General features: G+C 42.6%; 2 protein-coding genes across 9 annotated transcripts in view; one reads left to right on the plus strand and one right to left on the minus strand.

Moving 5' to 3' along the window:
• WAC (WW domain containing adaptor with coiled-coil) overlaps positions 1–4,210 on the minus strand; it is a 63,545-nt gene extending 59,335 nt beyond the window's left edge. For 3 of the 4 annotated variants that reach the window (XM_055709964.1, XM_055709962.1, XM_055709961.1), the window contains exons 1-3: positions 3,429–3,563; positions 3,256–3,292; positions 1,637–1,832 (exon numbers count right to left, since the gene is read on the minus strand). In XM_055709964.1, the coding sequence (XP_055565939.1) occupies positions 1,637–1,832; positions 3,256–3,292; positions 3,429–3,469 (274 nt within the window). In that variant the 5' untranslated portion in view covers positions 3,470–3,563. Of the gene's footprint in view, positions 1–1,636; positions 1,833–3,255; positions 3,293–3,428; positions 3,564–4,074 lie in introns of those variants that run through there. The other variant, XM_055709963.1, reaches the window with a different exon arrangement.
• On the plus strand, positions 3,378–18,869 carry LOC102055327 (microtubule nucleation factor SSNA1). 5 transcript variants are annotated; one of them, XM_055709968.1, is made up of 2 exons: positions 3,378–3,488; positions 5,366–18,869. In XM_055709968.1, exon 2 carries the CDS (start codon positions 5,435–5,437, stop codon positions 5,777–5,779), a length of 345 nt encoding a protein of 114 aa, XP_055565943.1. In that variant the 5' UTR covers positions 3,378–3,488; positions 5,366–5,434; the 3' UTR covers positions 5,780–18,869. The 5 variants fall into 5 exon arrangements, with proteins under 5 accessions (XP_055565943.1, XP_055565942.1, XP_055565940.1 ...); XM_055709967.1 differs by lacking the exon at positions 3,378–3,488 and adding an exon at positions 4,246–4,386; XM_055709965.1 differs by lacking the exon at positions 3,378–3,488 and adding an exon at positions 4,249–4,390.
• The last annotated feature ends 1,181 nt before the right edge of the window (positions 18,870–20,050 follow it).

Consider the following 20,050-nt stretch of genomic DNA (forward strand, 5'->3'; position numbering starts at 1 on the left):
TTAACATGTGATGCGCAAAGGACTGCTTTCAGATCACAGTAAATGAAATTTCCCACTGTGTTAACAGCCTGGGGAAGGAAAGGTACAGTAGGATAATGTTCCTTCCACTTACAAAACTACAAATAATTCATTTTCTTTCATTGTTACTGTATACATCCATGCTTCAGGTCATTCTCCAACTACTAAATCCAGATGGACCAGGGAGAACTCCAGAATGTCTTTCCTACCTTAAAAACAATTCCAACACACAAATAAACAAATACGCTCCCTATATAGAGCCTCATCCTCCAGATGTTTTCATATATGCATAACTCCACTACATGTAGCTCCACTGAAGCAGAAAGAATTACTGATTGTAGCAGAACAGAACAGAATTGCAAGAGTGTGTAAGATGAGTTATCTTTGGACAGGTGAACAGGAAGTAAGAGGACACCTCTGTGTCCTGAAAAGTAGCACAGAATACCAGCTTACCGGCCTTGCACATGTATTTAATTCTTAGATTACTGTACTTTCAAGTACAATCAGATAGAATGAAGATCAGTGTGCTAACAAAAGATGCACATTTTTATATTATACCTACACAATTATATGATATTATCAGTGGTCTATACAGCCTCTGTATTAATCCAAAGAAGGATAAAAAAAAACAATGGAATTTTAAGACCACTCAGGTACCATAAACACATTTGTGTTGTTTAACTAGTATTTCCTAAAAGCTACTTACAGATATTTTCTTTAACTACTGTAACAAGTAAAAATAGTGCAGCAATAAATATGTCTGTACATCACAAACTGTTAACGTTATATAGAACAAAGCAGCACTGATTTAAAGCTCCAAGTTCTCCACTTAAATACTTCACTTTATAACTTGATACGAAGACCAAATACAGTACTTATAAAACAGAAAACACACTTCCAAATTCAGGCAGTAACTGGAATTTTCTAAACTGCAACTGTTACCACTTTTTATTAAATAGAAAACCCAAGCCTTTCCTTTTTCTAGGAAGCGGGGATAGAAAATAAGATCAGTTAAAAAATACTGGGGATATTTTATATATATTACTGTCTATAATACCCTGCAAAACACAGGAGGCTGACTTGACTGAACATTCTTCTCGAAGTTCCTGCCAAGAAAGGCTCTAGCAAGTGCTACCTTTGATTATCATTGTTCTACACAGGAGCTAAATACAAAGCAGCTTTTTTCATTTCTTATGGGGTTTAGTCTACGAAATATATAACTACACAGTATAGCACTACGATACACAAAGTTATTTAAAAAAAAAAAAGTCTCTAAACCAGCTAATATTTATTGTTAAAAAAATCCAGACTATCTTGTGTTATAAAATGTTGCAGTATGTCTAGATTAAAAGAAACACTAGTTTTAAAAAAAAGAAAAATAAGTGTAATTTCTGTGTTTATAAGAAAAATGACTGTACCTGTAAAAATAAGAAAATTAATAGGTGTTGCAATGCCTAAATTATTGCTTCCAATGAAACTTGCACTTTGGTTTCACTGCAGTCTTCCAAGCACGTTACAAGGCACATTTAGTGTAACACTCTCATCACCTTACTGATAATGGCTAAATTTATAAGAAATTAGTAATTGTTTAAATAAAGGTTAATTAAAGATAACTCACCACCATCCCTCTCTCTAACTCTGTGAGTATGCACACTTTTTGCTTTACTGTGCCCTGTGTTGTCACCATATTTGTTTTCAGGGCTATCAGAGCGCCGCAACATTTTATTTGGTGGCGAAGGATCTGTGGTGTCTCGCATCTTGTCATGACGGTGATCACCGCCACCAGGGTGGCTCTTGGATGAGTACTTAAGAGCCTGTAATAGATCACAAGAGAATAGGCATTTACATTAGATGTGAAGTTACAGAACTGATGTTGAAATCTTATTTCTAAATTTTACATCTCTTTCCAAAACACCTTTTAAAGTTAATTAATTTTCATTTCCTGTTTAAAAAAATCTGCATTAGTCTTTCTGATTTTAATTACCTACATTAAAGCAACAAGTTCTGTAATTAGAACTCAAATCATTGTCTCCCACTATTACATCCAACATAACACTTGCTGTTAAGAAAATCCTAGTTCCTCTATCTTTTCACTGGTGGACTACAGCCTTTCAGCAGTAAATGGGCCACAGTACTTCTGAAATTTTGGGAGAAGCACAAGTCTCCATTTAGTATTAAGAACATAAAGTTACACTGAATCAGTCCTTCATAATGTAGTCAAGGCCACTAGGTTTCACCATTACCTTGAACTTCTGCAACGCTTGTTCAGTGCTAGCAACCTGGTAACAGTTGTAATAAAAACCTCTAGAATTCTGGGAGCCCCAAACATGTAATTTTATGATTAATTTTCAAGTATTTACCAAAAATTACATGTTCCACCTCACTTTAATCTGCTTGATTTTTGCAGTGCCAGCTTCCGAGTGGCAAGTGTTTACATTTACATGAACTGTCACTGACAGCTGCCTTGGACTGTCAGATTACACTTCACAGTGATACAAATACACAAAAATGTAATAAAACACTTCAGTTCTGTGCCCTAAGGAGAGCAATACCACAATATATGGCATTCCCCAGATTCACACACTGAGAACCGTTTGGTTGGGTTTTTTTTTTCAGTAGACATAGCAAAGGAATAGAGGATCCACCTTACAGAAACTGAGGTTATTGTCAGCAGCTTAAGGATTTGATGGTTTCTGAACATGCCTAGCAGCTGGCAACTGCAGAAATTAAGCTTTACTGGCAACCCCTGTTATTCAGGGTATAAACCCATGCCCTGCTCAGGTTACAGTCCACAGCAGCAGTTTTGGGGAGAAGAAAGGACTTGGGGAGGGGGGTGGGGGAAGAACAAGATGCCTTTTGTTTTTAAAAGGGAGAAACTCACCTCCCCCTGGATCTCCACTCCACTGCAAGTCACCCCGGCTCGCTCTCCCGCCCCTCGTACCGTACCCTCCCCGACTCGTAGGCCCAAGCCCTAGTCGGGTCGCACTAGGCCTCTCCTCCTCGCCCCAGCTTCGTAGGCCTCACAGGAGCGCCGGAGCACCGTTCTCTCCGCGCGCGGCCGCCGCCCCCCGCCCCCCCCCCGGTTCCCCCGGGCCCGAAACGGCGCCGAGGGACGGGACCGAGGCGTCTGTTGCCCCGCGGCCTGCGGCGGCGGCCGAAGCCTCCGCTGGAGTAGCTCCCCCCCCCTTCTCCTCCCCTGCTCCTCCTCCTGGGCCTAGCGGCCGGCGCTTGAGGTACCTGGTAGGGCTGCGAGTCCCCCCTGCGGTCGTGACAGCTAAAGAGAAAGCGAGAGAAAGAGAGACGTTAGCGAACAACCGTTACCGGCCGCCGGGGAAGGGGGCCCAAACATGGCGGAGGGGAGGGGGAGACCCCCGCGGGGCCAGGGGCCAGAAGAGGAGGAAGGGATTTACCCATCACTGAGTCTCTGCTGTTTCCTCGCATACATTACCATCAATGCCCGGCCTGTGTGTGTGAGTGTGAGGGGACCAGGAGGGGACGGCCGCGGCCGGGCCACAGGCGCCGAGGGGGGAGGAGGGGGAGGCAGCGCTCCGCCTCGCCGCCGACCGGGGGCAGGGAGGGGGGAAGGGAGGGAGGGGGCGGCTCAGGCAGGTCGGCTGGGAGCAGCGCTCACGGGCCCATCTCCTCCGCGCACAGCGAGAGGGGAGACGCCAGGAACTCAGCCCCACGCGCGCTGAGACACTCCGGGAGCACGGACTCCGCCGCCGTCGCCGCCACCGCCGCTGCTGCTGCTGCCGCGGCCGCCTCCTCCCCCCGCTGCGCCCGCCGCCGCCGCCGCTCCTCCAACTACATCCGGGAAACTCGGGCGACGCCGCGCTCGGTTAACGTCGGCTCTTTTCGGCTCTTTCCGACATGCTCCGTCCCCTCTGTCCCCTTTGCTCTCGGGCGACTCTGCCTTCGGGAAACATCGGCTGCCTTCGCCGAGCCCAACGCCCTTCAGTCTCTCCCTTCGGCAAACATCGGCTCGTTCCGTAACTCTCCTCCCTCCCTCCCCCTCCCACCGGCCGGCCCGCCTCGTCCTCCTCTCCCGAACGCTACCTGTCTTCGGAAAACATCGGTTATTTCCGTAGCGATGTTTTCACGCTCCCGTCAGGGCGGTGCCGCGCTCGGAAACGCTCGGGTATTTCCGTGACCCCTCACCCGGCGGCTCCGAGGCACTCACTGCCGGTCGGAGCAGCCGTTGGCCGGGCGCGCCTGGCTGATTGGCCGAGGGGGGCCCCCACCGCCCAGGGGCCGCGCCGCGCCTCGCCTCGCTCCCCTGCGCGGGCGGGCCGGGCCGAGCGGGAGCAGGGCCGCCGCGGGGCAGGCCAAGCCGCTTTCTGGTGGGAGCCGACAGGGCGGGAACGCCAGGCAGGTGGGGGCAACAGGGGGAATTGCGAGAGAAGCGGCGGGGCGGGGGGAAGCGGCGCCCGGCCGCGAGATAGGAAAGGGAAGGTCTCCTCTTACCTACCCCCTCCTCCCCTTCCGCCCAGGGACTTGATGTATAGGCAGGAGCCATTTTGTGTACGGATCGTCTTCTGCGAGGAAGCGCTCGGCGGTGAAGAGGTTGCTAAAATGTCCCTGGGGAGGCGGCGGCCGCGGGGCCAGGCCCTGCCCCCGGCCCCTGAAGAAGCGCCGCCAGGCAGCTGCAGCCCCGGTCGCTGAGGGAGCGAGGCGCTGGCGGCGGAACGGCCCGGGCGCGGTGAAATCGCTGCCGGGGGGGGGGGGGGCGGCGGTGGGTGAGGGGCGCTAACGGCCGCCTCCGGCGACCGAGCGGCTCGTCCGCGTCTCGACACACGCGTGACATTGTCATCGCGGCGCCCGTGAGCGGCCAGCAGCGCCCCATGGACTGGCTTCGGGTGCCCCGCGCTCTCCCGGCGAGGTGGATGCTGGCGCTCGGCTGGCGAGGAGGATTCCCGTCGGCAGAGGCCGGTGGTGCTGCCGGCGGTGACAGCTGAGCCTTCTCTCGGGGAAAGGGTCGTTTCGTTATTTCTGACCGAACCCTCGAAATCTGAGGTACAAAGCGTCATCAATTCAGAATGGTATTAGGATATCATAAAACATAATAGAAGTATGTTGATACCAGCGTTGAGCATAGGCATGAGGGTATCATAGGAGAGAGGAGCTTTCAGTAAAGGTATAGCGTGGGTGCCCAGTTTTGTCCTGCCCCTTCCTGAAAAGGGATGTGGCATAACTCTGAACTAGCACGTTAACCTTAAACTGAGCAGCATTCCCTGCGGCTCTGTCTGCTAGCATAGCATTGGTCATGCTGACTCTCTTACAGAATTTTTCTTTCTTTTTTTTTGTTGTGTTTGGCGTTTGTTTGGGGGTTTTGGGGTTTTTTTTTTAGAGCGCAGAAGACTGCTGCTGAGAGAGGACTTCAGGGAGCAGTGGCAGAGCCCAGAGAGGGGAGTGGAGGATGACTCAGCAGGGAGCCGTTCTTCAGGGTTACAATAATGAACTAGTGAAATGCATTGAAGACTTATGTATGCAAAAAGAAGAGCTGAACAAACAAATCCAGGAAGCGAAAGAAGAAAAAAAAAGACTCCAGCATCAAATCCAAGTCCTGAGCAAACAACTGCAGTGTGTATGTGAAAACCTGGCTCAAAAGGTAGCTTCACGGAATGAGCTTGATAAAATTCTTGCTGAAACTGAAGCTGCTTACGTGAAGATTTTGGATAGTTCTAGAACTTTACTTAATGTCCTGAAGAAAGAAGTGGGAAGCCTAAAGCATACACCAGAACTGAAAACCAATGTAACTTGAAACGGTCAAATGTTTGGAATCCACAGTGCTATAATTCCAGTAGGTGAGAAACGTGGTTAGCCACAAAAACTTACAAGCACAGTATAAGCAGAGAGGGATTTTCTTTCAACGTTTCTGTATGTTGTATTACTATTTTTAAATGCACCAGAAAATAGATGAAATAAAGTTGCTGTTTTGCTATTAAAAAAAAAGTTAATTACTTAAACACTATACTATACTGCAAATAAGGTAGTTGAGGCAGATGTGAGACTGTCAGTTTTGACATGGTGATGCTTCAAGGCTATTCTGAGGACAGGAGAAAAATGATGTATTTTATTGGTCAGCTTCAGATGGCTGCCAGTAAATTCCTGTTTAATTGAAAACTAGTGGATGCAAGTAGAGTAGATTCTACTACTTTTCACTTTACAGGTGCTTAGGCTTTACTGTCAGGGGCCAAATAGAAACTATTTAGCCTTCTCTAGGAGTTTAGAGTTCTGTCTCTGTGATGCGTGCACAAAGATGGCTCCTGTTTACAATCATCTCTTACTTAAGTGGAATAATAGAGGGATAAGGTGAGAAAACATGACTAATGCAGGGCGTGGAGGCTTAAACTGTAGGACTGGTTCATGCATCTTCTGAAGCTATACTCCAAAGCCTTGTTTAGAAAGGAGGCAAACTGTAGTGAAAGACAGGTTTTGGTGCAACTGTGTGCGTACCATGTGAAGGGCACAGCACTGCAAGCAGCTATACTACGTGAGCTTGGACCAACTCATCCACTTTATGGGTAAGGAAAAGGTGAGCGTATTTCAGTAGTGCCTGGAAGTCCTGAAAAAACTACTAGGGTCCAGCCAAATACTACATTAAATACAAGGCCAAAGAAGATTAACTTAACTAAAAGCCAATAACAAACTTCTGTAAACTATTTATAGTGCTCTTCAGCTCTATACAGATCTATTAAGTGATTATAATAAGATTGTAAAGAGTAGTGAACAACAGGGAATGGTGAGAAGTAGCTTGCAGCTGTCAGGCATTCTTACAGATGAAGTTAAAATAGAACCTCATTTAGAGATCATGGAGGAGGTAACAGCATGGCAGAAGTCTCAGTTTAATCCTGTTTCCTATTTCTAGTAGTTACTGTAACTGTGTGTACATACAGACACATTTTGTTCTGCTTATTCATGTGTTACAGCAGTAACTTCATTTCTAAGCTGTATCTTGTAGTCAGATCTTCATTCTATACCAATTAACTAAACTGAAAGATGTGCAATTGTAATCTTACTTTGTAACTGTGTGTCTCAGGTGCAAGTATAAAGGGTATGTAGATATGAATAGTTTCAGTAATAGCTCTTCACCAATAATAAGAAGCAGATTTTATGTTCTTCCAGTTGCCATGCTACATCAGGGATTAGCGTGACTGAGCTAATCAGCAATTTAATTGTATAGCATTTCTGCTGCCTTCTCTCAAGTAATGCTGAGGTGATAAAATTAGATAATCTCAAGGGTACAGCTATTGTTGTAGTACTGTGGTATTCAGGACACCTTGTTTATATTGAAGTGAAAAACAAAAAAATTGCTATTTTTTAGTAGCAAAAAAGTGATTTATTTGACTGGATGTTTCTTGACATTCTCTCTTCCCTTAGTCTGGTAGTAGTCATTAATTTACATCAAAATAGGAAGACTCAGGAAAAGGTATTAAAAAACAAAGTCCTTGATCTTTACTCTTTAGGGTTTTTTTTAGTTGCATATGTAAACTGCTGCTTATTATTTCAAGAGAACTTTAAATTGTCTGTGAAAAAAATTGTATCACCTCATTTACAGAGAACAGTACAGTTAATTTCTTTTTTTAAATTACAGGTTTGTTTGCCTTAGAATAAGCATATATTATAAATAATGCCTCATATTTCTCTACTGAGGTTGTTAAAACTGAAGAAGTTTTAAGGGAAGCTTTGTAAGCCTTTAAAGAAGTCTATTTCATGACCATTATTATGTGTAAGTGTAGCTTTTACAGGGTCAGAACTAAAATACTGGGGATGTTTGAATTTTAGATGTTACAGAACTCAGGGGAAAATGTAACTGTTGGCTAGTATTTACATACACTGGGGCCTCCCAGCTTTCAACTGTAATGTTGAAATCTTGTTAGAAACACATTCAGTAATCCCAATCTGTAAAATGTCTGTTTAAATTCAGATTCACAAATGGAAAGCAATATTATCTCTAGGGCTTGCCTATTTGTAGAATAACTCCCAGGTGTGGCAGTTATTGTGAGGTAAGTGCACCTGCAGAGTTGTTACTCAAAAATAACTCTTACCATTATATTCTGTATTGACCCAAATGAACCTACTGTGTCCTTTATTGAAGTGATAAACCTTTTTCACTGCTTTTTCAGGTAGTATAAGTTTTGACATAAAAAGCTTTTCTTAAAAAGCTTCAGTTTGTTTAGAATAGAAGATACGGAAACTAAACTAATGCACAGTATTGCTACAACAGAAATCATAATTTGCAGATTATAGCAGCTTTGTGGGGCTGGCCTGTAACAGAAAGTTTGCCTGAAATAAGGCAGGTTATAAGGCTTAATTTTTTATGTTGATTTGGTGTAACTGTCTGGACTAGATCCAGTTATGTACTCGAGTGCTTACAGTCTAGGATATTTAATGACAAAAGTTAGTTTAGTGCCTAAGTGCTGTGTCGAATATCTTGTCGTTCCTTTGGTATGTGAGGAGACACAGTTTTTGAAACTCCTACCTGTGCTTGATTCAAAGCTCCAGTGAAATGCATCTAGAGTACTGTTCTGATTTCCTGAATTTTTGGAGTGGCACCTGTACCTTGTTTCCAAATAACAGAACATAACTGGAAGAGAGATGATGATTCCCAGCTTTTATAGTAATACTTCTTAAATATGTACCTAGCATATACAACTGTAGTCGTCAACGGGCTTTTCAAATCCTTTAAGTGTTGACTCCTGCCAAGTAAACTAAGTTTACTATGTACGCTAGAGTTTGGTGGTTACCAGAGAAACAGCTGGGGGTGGTATTTTGAAGTAATTTTCAGTGTGGAGGTGATTATACAAACCACTGGTTGAAGTCCCATACACAAGTAGTCACCCACAATCTGTAACTGCCTGCAGAGATGATTACCTTTCAATTGAGATACCTCCCCACATGCAGTTTCTGCTAATCACCTTACAGGGCTGGAGGTGAGTGGATTGGGGTGCGCCCTAATTTTGGGGGTGAAAAGTAAAGAGGTAGTATGGATGTGGAGTCCTGATTCGGGGAAACTGGAACATGAGTGGAGAGGTTCAGGCTTGTAGAAAAGGGAGCTATATGTTATTTGGTCATTCATAGATTTAGCTTATACTGCAGGGGTCCTCAAACTTTTAGCAGGGGGCCGGTGTGCGGATGCAGTGGCAGGCAGTCATCTGTGGTTGTTTGGTTTGCCCCCCAACTGCCGGTGGGGGGGTTCTGAAAATACCGGGGGCCGGATTGAGGACCCTGGGGGGCTGTATCTGGCCCGCGGGCCATAGTTTGAGGACCCCTGGCTTATAGGATTTGTGTGAAAAGTAGTTCAGTGTGGTAGTTTGATTTTACAATGACATGATGTTAGAAGTGGACCTAATAAAACACGTTCATTTTGTAGTGGTTTCAAAAGTAGTTTCACAAGGTCTTGTGGGGTGGAACAATTTGCATATTTTTTTTTTTAATTTGTACAAGACTAGACTGTCCATATGCAGCAGTAACCACTACAGTAAATTAGTACATTTTAGTACCAACTTGGATATCTTATTTAGCAGTGGCATTGAAAATAATTGGTGTTAAATCTTTGCATTTTGATCATAGCAAGCAGTGGGCTTGCTACGTCATTCAAAGCTGGTAGTATTTGTAAGTCAGTTCAAATTAAACATCATAAATGGGAAGATGTTACTCTTGGAATAGGATTTCTCTGCACTGGAGGAAAATGGAGAAAACTGGAGTCAGAGATCATGTTCAAGAAAAAGCATTTGAGAGAAGTCGTTACCAGCCTCCTTCTGGAGGTGGGATTGATCATGATTCCAAAGTATGATACTGAATACACTGGTTATGGAGCATTTTAACGTTAACTCTTCAGAGCTGCTATTTTTTCAGCTTTGTATGCGTAGGTTCTCATGCTCCAGTGAGAGCTCTTGTAAATGATCTTGAGGTTTTTCATTCATATGTGTTATATGGGAACACTAAAATATTTCCATCATAGTACACGACAGATCTGTAACTTAACATTACTTTTTTAAACCACTTAGTGTAGTTGATTTAGTTGATCCATCTGAATATGAGGAAGAACTTCTGTACTTTGAAGGTGACAGAGCAGTGGAGCAGGCTGCCCAGAGAAGCTGTGGGGTCTCCTCTGGAGACATTCAAAACCTGCCTGTACACGATTCTGTGCAACCTGCTCTAGGTGAACCTGCTTTAGCAGGGGGTTGGACTAGATGATCTCCAGAGGTCACTTCCAACCCTGACCATTCTGTGATTCTGTAAACACAGTAAAAAAAATAGCAAATTTTTCTGAGTGCTTTTGAATCACCCTATCTATTCGGAAGTAGATAAAATTACTATTTGTAGTACTCTCTTTTTGTTGTTATATCATTATTAACAAGTTGATACAACTTAGAGACCCATTCTGACCAGGCATGCATCTGTCTTGGTTCCAGAGACAAAATCCTTTTCATATTCTGCAAGCTTTTAATTTTTTTAAAGCATCTTTCCTTACAAAGTAAGAACACTTGAAGTTGAAAATTGGCCTGACAGTTAGACATTTTTTTTTTAAATATAGTTAGTATTGAGGTCTGAATCATATTCTGTGAGGTGTTTGAAAACAAAAATCCTAGCAGTAATTCTTATGCTTAGGCAGTTGTTCAATAACAGAAATCCTAATAGAGACTTATGCTGCTTATTGTCCAATAGTAAGTGGAATTACTTGCTGTAATTGACAAACCCAAGGTATTTATCATTAAACACTTGTACCTCCTCAGGAATTGTTGCTAGTGTGAAGGGGCGCATGGGGCAAAAGAGGAGCTGCCTTTTTAGTAGAGACTACCCATCTGTGAAAAGAGAGGAGCATCGTTGTTAGTCTGGCTCATGGTAAAGAGTTGTGAGACAATTTAAACTGAGTGGTTATAATGGTCATAGTTCACTGTTGCAAGGTCCACTGAAGCAAGCTGAAAAAAAGAAAATGCTGTCCATGTTGTCAGTGACAAGTAATGTGATACCTGATTGCAACCAGACTATCTTTAAATGCAGGAACTCGGGTATAGCTGGAAGCAGTGTAGCTGCTGCAGTACTGGGCTCAGCAAGGGTTAATTTGCCCTGCCAAAGAGCAATCAACCATGTGGACGCACTTATGAAATTTTGTGCGCTCAAGAGTCATGAAAAGTGTAACCTGTTTCTGTTCTGGAAACTCAAGGAATGTTAACTGTGTTTTAGTGACATGCAGCTTTAGATATGACTCCACAAGAAGGATATTTATTTAAAATCCCATTCCCTCTAGGGGCTTTTCGCTGAAGCCTAAAGCGTTCTTGCTTTAGATTCAAATTGTTCCAAGTTCAAAAATACAGATGCGCAAGTTCCACTGAAACCCACAAGCATGTAAGTGGTTTGTATTCACTGCGTAGTACACCAAGCTCCTGGACAAATGCTGTCTAATCCTTCAGTCAAGTTGCAAGTTTCGTGGCTCCTCTTAGTAGTTCAAATGATTTGCAACAAGTGTTGCTTGTTCCATTAGGAACGTACTTTCAGTTTTTCGTTTGTTTGTTTTTTAATGAAGTATTCCATTGAGGCCTCCCCTGGCACTCTGCCATACACATTCCTGTTGTGCATGTGACTATATGGGTCTTTGGGAATGTCAGAAAGAAATTACCTCTACAGCAGCAATTTAACTCAAACAGGGTTTGCTTTTATGCCATGCTGCTTTTGTTTTTTAACAGTTTTAAAATGCTGAGTATATACATATATATATTTATATATGATATATATAAACAAGTGCTTCCAATCAACAGATCACAAAGTACCTTACAGAGAATGTTAGTGTCTTTATCCCGCTGGATAGACCGTGAGACTCGGTAGTTATCTGCCCCAAATCTGGTACAGATCTGGGAATGGAGGCCTTACTTTTTCAGCCTCAGCTGAATGCTCTGACTTGGACTGCTTCCCAGGGATTCATGTCCTGTTTGGTGTCTGACATGAACCAACTGGATTATGTATTCTCAACCTGTGTGCTGGGGGAAGGGCTTGGTATAACTGACTAGATGCATACTTTTTTGCTGTCACTCACTTCACGTTGCATGCAGCGTCATGATGTTTAAAATTATTACTCATTTCTCCATGGATACACCCCTCACAATAAAGTATCTCAGCTCCAAAGCAGCTACTCTTACTTTCCAGACCTGCTCTCTCCAAGTCCCTACTCACAGGCGTTTGGGAGCTGACTGTAGGGGATGTCAGAAGAGCAGAACTTTTAATTATAGTTGCTAAATAATTACCTTTCACAAGGATAACCTTGTTCGGATAGCTTATCTTTACAGACTTTGCTGGTTTGTCTCGTTTTTCTCAGGCTTCTTACTACCTTATGCTAGTCTATGTAAGACCACCAGGTATTTGTACCAACACCCTTTAAGAGTTTTCTAGACATCGAGGCTCCTTAGTGTTTAAACACAGTGGAGGATCTGAATTCCAGTCAATCTGTAACAGCATATAGGACACGTAACAGCATTCCAGCTGCATGTAACAGCAACAGGCTATGTGGCATCCATATTCCACCACAGCTCATTTTGGGTTAATGGAATTGAAGTAGCATGGCAAGTCAGGAACTGTGGTGATAGGGATGAATACGGCTCTTTTATAGAGAAAAGAAGCTGAATTCAGATTAAAACCTATTTTAATCTAGGGCAGGTGGCAGCTGGTAGCAGTATTACTTTATTTCATGTATCACAATAAATGCATATATGTACACAGCAAAAAAATATAAAAATATGTTCTTGGTAGAATCCTGTCCTAATATTTCAGTACTGTCTGCTATTAGAAAGGACGGTTGAAATAGGCTGGTCATTGACAACTTGTTTTAGGTTGTGTACCCTCTGCTTTCAGCAGCCCCCACAGGCTTGCTACTGTATAAACTCTCATTTGTAGCCCTATCCTCTTCCTGCTGCAACAGCTTTTGTTGCCCCTATTTCCTAGCCCCTTGCTTACCATGGTTCTAGTTACCCCAAGATACTGACCAGAAACACGCTGCTGTTATGCCACGTGGTGGATCGGAGATACTTTCAGTATCATACTATCGTCCAGACATGGTCTGGCACACTTGGAAAAATTCTTTGCGAAGTTAAACAGATTTCATTCAGATTGATAGTGCCACAAAAGTTATGATTGGGTGAGGTAAGAGTATTATATAATAGTAAAACAACAGATGCCTGATCTGAGAGGAGTTTCATCCTATGAAAAACCCATCCTAAAAATACTTGTAGGTTGAAGTGATGGGTGGATGGAATGTGACATTCCTGATATGCTGTGGAGGTTAAGGAACAGAAATTTATTATGTTTATCAATGAGACTGTCCTTATTCTAGCAAATGCAAACTTTGTTTATAGTCTTCTGCAAATAAAGAAAGTCTGTATGGGATGGTGTACTTTAATATTAAGGCTATGTGCAGTGATGTGAGTTTGTTTCTCAAACACAGTGCAATACTTTCTGAAAACTCAAACTCACTATAACCTGAAATTAAAAAGAGGAAAAAGGAATATTAATGCTGGAGCTTGCAGATCAGTGATCTCATTGAGGAAGCTGTTACAGGTCAGCTATATAGTTCTTCAAAGCTCTGAATATGACCTATATTGCAAAATAATAAACATGTGCTAAGATAGAGTGGAGTATGCTCACAGTAAGGCTACTTGTAAAAAGTTAGGTCAAGACATCATATGTATTCAGCAGTTTTCTTTGTAATCCTGCTCTATTTTACAAACTAATATATTCCCCAGTAAGGTTCACTAGAGAAAACATTCCAGATGCCTTCATCTGCAGAGAGGAAGGAGAGACAATTAAAAGTCTGCATGCTGTGAAATCTGTGGGTAACAACAGTGTCTGCACAGACTTTTAAAATGTTATAAGGCACAACTGGTTTTCCTGCTGTCCAGGATGACTGAATGCAAACATAGTTTTTGAAAGAGGACAGTGTCTCAGTTATTTTCACACTGGCTAAAATTCTGGTGGTTTGCAAAAAGCTTTCTATTTTTATTTACTGATAGCAAGGTCTTGGTGACAAACTGGCTCCTCCAGACCAGACAAATTCTATTTTCTTTTATTAGCATGCATCATTTTGTGCCTAACAAAGAAAGGGCAGGCTTCTGATAATGTAGTGAAAAAACCTGGGGCAGAGCAGTGTCTGGTACTGGCCTCCATCAAAGAGAAGGAAAAGCACAAAAGGACAAAATTGTCGGCCTTGGTCTGCATTGAGCAGGGTTGTGTGCAAAATTAGCAAGTAAGAGGGCTTTTTCCTCCCCCCCCCCCCCCCCCCCCCCCTTTTTTTTTAATTTGCTCCCTCCTACATCATTACTGGGCTGAGCAGGGAAAGAATTTTCTTTCTGTTTAATGGTATGAATAATAATAAATGGGATAACTTGCTCTAAGAAAAGCCAATTCCATGTGGGAGGCAGCTAAAGCTGCCTCATGGGAGCTTTACTTTTTTCTTCAGAAAAAAAATTTCATCATGCAAATTCTGAAAGCCAGCAGCCATTGAAGGGAAAGGAGAAACAACAAAATGCTGTGTTTGGTTGTCATTGCGGACCAATTACCCTTCCAGTAGCTGCACTCTTGTGTGCAGTTTCTTGGTTGCAAGTACTGCTTGTCCAAAACACAGATTTTTAGTCTCAGACTAGTTAATTTTAAAATCGGTTTTTTATTTTAGGTGAGCTTAATGAAGCAGTGCACATTGGTGCTTATATCGGTATGAAATTTGTCTGTAACTTAGTTAAAAGTCCTTTTCACTGGCTTAGTATGCCATGTATTATTACATTATGTATGATTACACTGGTGTAGCTAGAGTGAAGCTTTGTTCTCAGACATAAAGATGACCTTTTAACTTAGATTATGATGGTACATACATTATAGTTTCAGGTGTTGGTGAAGTCAGCAGCAACCAAACACAACAAAGTATAACTTGACTTCTATGGATTTAAATTAGAACTTCCCATATTGCCTTGCATGAACATTTTTGATTTAAGTAACTTCTGTATTTGGTTGTTTGGTGGGAAAGCACAGCCAAAGAGGTATTGAAGATCATTTGTTTTGGCTAACAGTACATTTCCTGGATAATCTCATCCAGGAGAGATTTTAGGTGTGGTACCTGTTCAGAGCCAGGACACTCAGAGCACAGCCCAGCCTCCATTTCCCAAGCTAGTCATTCCCACAGCACACGAACAAGCCAGTCTGTTTTGTAAGGACCATGGGACAAGGTGCCATCTTGTGAATGCTGGGAAAGAGTACGTAATTAAATAAATGAAGGCAGTGAGTGCTGTACAGAAACATCCAAGGAAGGCTCAGACTGAGGCTGTCAGAAGGACTTGGGAGTCTTTGTTTCTACTCTGTATGAAGTTTAAGTAAAAGTAAATATATGTGTATGCGTGCATGCTGCTCAAGCTACTTGGTGCTACATTGGGATTCTGTTACATTGGGATTCTATTACATTGGGAAGTTATGATTTAATTTGTAGTTAAAATGATATCGTTAGCGTGAGCAAAGCCCCTAAAACCAAAGTAGTTGTGCAGTGCTACTGAATTTCAAAGTGTTGAATTTCTACGTCTGTAACTTTTGATCCTAGTGCTGTGTCCTGTATGGTAGCAAAGAAGGTAACAAAACTAATTTTAAAATTCTGGAACTAGTTTTGAGATAATATGAAGAATTTAATAAGTTCCCAAGAGGATTTTATGCCACGAGGCTTACTGAAAGTTAGTGGGTCTTGTGCTTTGCTTGCTAATGCTCTGGACTTTTTAAGATTCAAGATTCTTGGTGCATTTCTCAAAGGCCTGGCTCCTGAAATAAAGGCATTTTCTTTGTTCTTCTTCCCCTCCTTTACAAGAAACAGAAATATAACTTCAAAGGTTGAAAACACAAAAGCAAGTAACATGAAAGGCTCAGAAATGCAAATATAAATAATTCTAGATATTTTTCATGACTTAACAATTTCCCACTTTGTGCTTGGTCTGATGTATGTCTTTTTGAAAGCTAGAAGCTGGCCATGGTCAAAGTCCTATTGAAAATTTCACCCCATGTTATACTTCAATCAAATAAGATGCAATTATGATTGCTTTAAGAAAGGCAGTCTTATAATCCATGGTTGTAGGTGCTGTAACACACAATTTGCTGTCTTTATATGAATATTTAAATTCTTCTCTTACTATCTTTAACAAGTTCACCCACCTTTCTGCAGTCACTATGTGTTACTCAGGTGTATCAGGGAAGCTCCTTTAAGTCCAACTTTAATGTGATCTGCAGGTGTCATGGAGCAAGGTCTGGTTTGGAGACAAGCTCTGGAGCTTCCAGGCTAGCAGAAGCTGGAAAGCCCCACCAGGTGGCAGGGGAAGGGAAGGCTGCTGACTCCTGGGAGAGAGCACATCCAGCAGTGGTACATGGTCTCCCTTCTGCCAGAAGAAATATCAGCCTGGCATGATACTTGGCAAAACCAGGAACATTAGAGGAACAAGCAGTTTCAGGGCTGAAAGAAGGTCTAGGACAGGGGTCCTCAAACTACGGCCCGTGGACCAGATATGGCCCCCAGGGTCCTCAATCCGGCCCCGGGTATTTTCAGAACCCCTCCGCCGGGGGTTGGGGGGCAAACCAAGCCTGCCACTGCATCCGCGCACCGGCCCCCTGGTTAAAAAGTTTGAGGTCCCCTGGTCTAGGAAATCTCCTAATATCACAGTATATTTAGCTCATGGAAATGAATACAGGAAAGGTAAATGAGAAAATTACTGAAGAGAAGGGTTTTCAAATATTTGCAGAGCTTGCTTTGGAGTCTGAAAGGCCAAAAATATGATCACAACATCTAGCTTGGAGACTGAAGATGGGATTAAGAAATGGAATAATTTATCGAACTGGGGCTAAAGATAGAAGTAAGTATGCTGTATAAAGGGCAGGATGAAGACATTTTAGTAAAACTGACGCTGAAAAAGAGAGGATAAGCTGCTGAGAACATCCAGAGGAATTTTCCTGAGAGGAGAGCATTACAAGAACTGCCAGAATTGTCTGATTTTTCAAATGTTTTTTATTAAAGCATATAAATTTAGTATCTAAGATGAAGAATAATTTATCACAATAGAAATAATTAAATCCTCAGAAAAATGAAGATGAATTTTGATGCCATTCCACAATTATTCTCGACAAACGCTTTTAATTTGGTCCAAAGAATAGCAAGGAGGCTTTGTGGGTATCATAATAAGTGATCTAGACCTGAATGATGTGTTTCACTCATCACAGAGAAGTGGCAATAAGAGGGAACATGACAAAAATATAAAAAACAATGAGTAGGGCTGCACATAATTTTGGCTTTCATATTTTTGTAATAAATGTCATGGTAGTTTGTGGTTTGCTTAAAGCTTCAGCTTCCAGATTTGCATAGTAAATAAGAATCTAAAATTTCATTACGGAATAAACAAGTTTCTAGTTATCATGATTGCAAGACTACTTAAATAGAGAGCAAGAAAAAGAACCAAAATACATTTTTTAAGAGACAAATTCTTGGAGTTTTAACTCAAAGACTGAAATCTACCTTCTTTACTCTAAAAAAAAAATATCCAAAGTCATAAAGCTAAGGCTTGATCCTGCCATTAGAGCTCAGGTTGGTATTTGTAGTGCATTCATTACTCAGACATTGCAAAGCTGTGTATCCCATTCTTCTCTTTCCGTAGATACGTTCTCTTAGAGCCTTGAAAACAACATGCCTCTGCTCTCTCTGTTTTACTTGCTTTTTCCTTCAGCAGATGCTGACGAGCGCAGCGTCTGATTTCAGCTCTGATCTGGAATAACTCCAGGGGCGTGTACGAAGCCATCCCGCTTCTTCCTTGCGAAGAGGCTGGTGGCGGGGAGGAGGGTCAGGACTATTGTTCTCCCTCCCTGGTCCCTCCTGCAGCAGCAGCCAGCATTGTTCCTTTTTATTTACTTTCCTCTCTCTGTAAACCAGCAGGGCTCACAGCAGAGGGACGCAGCTCTCCTCATTAGAATAATCAGGCTGATTTATGAGAGAACACACAGAGAAGGAGCACGCTCCTTCTGCAGCGTTCGCCACCCAGGCTGGGCACCCACCCGGCTCTGATCGCAGTGCTGTGCTGGGCCTCCCCGCTGGCTCATGCTCCCACCCCCCGCTACCCAGGTGGGCTGGTGGGCCCCTACTCTTCAACCTTTGCATCTCAGTGAAAATGTACAGATACATGCAATAAACACTTCTTTTCTTCACATGGTATTCTGCAGAAGTTGTGTGTTTCAAGTTAATACTGAAAGTTTGAAAGTCTAATTAAAGTAATAGAGGAAAGGGGAAAATCCCATGTTGGACCCTTCCTTAGCATTAGCTAAGTGGAAATTTTGGCTTACAAAACACTTGAGCAGGTTCGCTGTGTCACTGAACAGTGAGAGCTGCTACAGCTTTGTTCCTCTTCTGCACTGTGGAAGTTTTGTGTTACCTTTAGGAAAGGCTTATGTATGAGGAGTTCAGAAATTTTCTTCTTTCAGGGAAAATGTGAAGATCCTTTGTTTTATTGTATTTCCTTGGTATCGTCATGACAAAATATAGCATGTAACTGAAAAGTTTTACTGGAACTCTGGACGACCCATTTAAAATGCACATAGATATATTTACAAACATATGTAAGCTTTTAAAAATGCATTATACAGGCAAACAAACAAAAAAGTCATTGGCAATTCTGCTTGTGTTTCTGCCAGGCAACAGAATCAAACACCAAACTTGACAAGGTTGCCTCCTGCCTGCACTTCGCAGTGTGATGTTTGTGGTCACCTTTATGAAAGGGACCATACCCATCACTTGTGTTTGCTAACAGGATGGCATTTGTAGAGCCTGAAAGGCAATTAAATGATTTTGTCAATCACCCCCTGAGTCTATAAGAATATTTTTTGTTGAGGAGCAGATCGACTGTGCAGAGTTTCAAGAGCAGTTATTCATATTCAGTAGCCCTCCACATTGCAGACTCTGTGAAAAGCGCAATGAAACCAAGGAGCTCACTGTATAACTAAGCTGGAGCAGTGAAAGCAATAAAAGAATTAAGTATATATTACAAATTGACAGAAAAAAATCTTACTGTAATTGCCTGTAACAAGATGCCTCATACCACCCATAGGAAAAAGCAAATTGGCATCCAACATTTTCTGCCACCCTGACATTGTCTCAAGTGCTCTCAAGATATGCTTGGTTGGAACATTTTCCTCTGTCTTTCACATATGCGGAGAAGAGGAGCAAGACCCAGTTTCACCCATCCCTTTCCTTCATGCAACGCCTCGGTGTATTTTTGGCTTAGCAGATTGGCAATTCTGACTGGCACGACGTTGATCCATGTGGAAATCTACCCTTCTTTTACAAAGCTGCATTCCAGAAACTGTGCAAGAACACTCCCCTTCATTTTGTGAGGTGGGAGGGAGGTGGGGAGGGCAACCCCTGAGACCTGGCCACTGCACTTTGTAGCCAGAAGGAAAGCTTTGGTGCTTGCTGATACCTGATTATTTTGTTCACCAAGAAACAGAAAGCATCTAAAAACTTATCCAAACCACAACTGTGTTGTTCAGAAGTCAGTGTTTCAATACACAACCTAATTTTTCTGCCTTGACACAGTGATTTCACTGATGGACATGGGGCATTCCCACAGGAAGAGCTCCATATTAGCGCTGCTGTGTGCAAGGGCAATCTGTGGGGAAGAGACATGGCTATAAAATGGAGAAATGGTTAAAACACTACACAGTGTGCCTCTCTCCTAAACAATCATACTGTACTTGCTTTTCCTCTTCTCAAAATTGCTGCCTTGGGGAGGTAAAGAATTACCATTGCCATAAACTGTAATCAAGATCAGATGTGCAAAGGGAAAGGCCTTGCTCAAATATCAAAGGGGTCTTAAACCGCCAAAATGGAGCGAGGGAGAGAAAACCCAAGGGAACTGGAGATGCAGTTTATGACTGACCTTCATTTTAACTGGGAAATGCATACTCTTGAATGGCAATGCTCCATGAATGTTTTGTTTTGTTTCAGCTCATTGGGAATCTTCGCTGCAGCAGTATTGAT

Source organism: Falco cherrug, chromosome 4, assembly GCF_023634085.1.
Source record: "Falco cherrug isolate bFalChe1 chromosome 4, bFalChe1.pri, whole genome shotgun sequence".
In the NCBI taxonomy this organism is placed as follows: Eukaryota; Metazoa; Chordata; class Aves; order Falconiformes; family Falconidae; genus Falco; species Falco cherrug.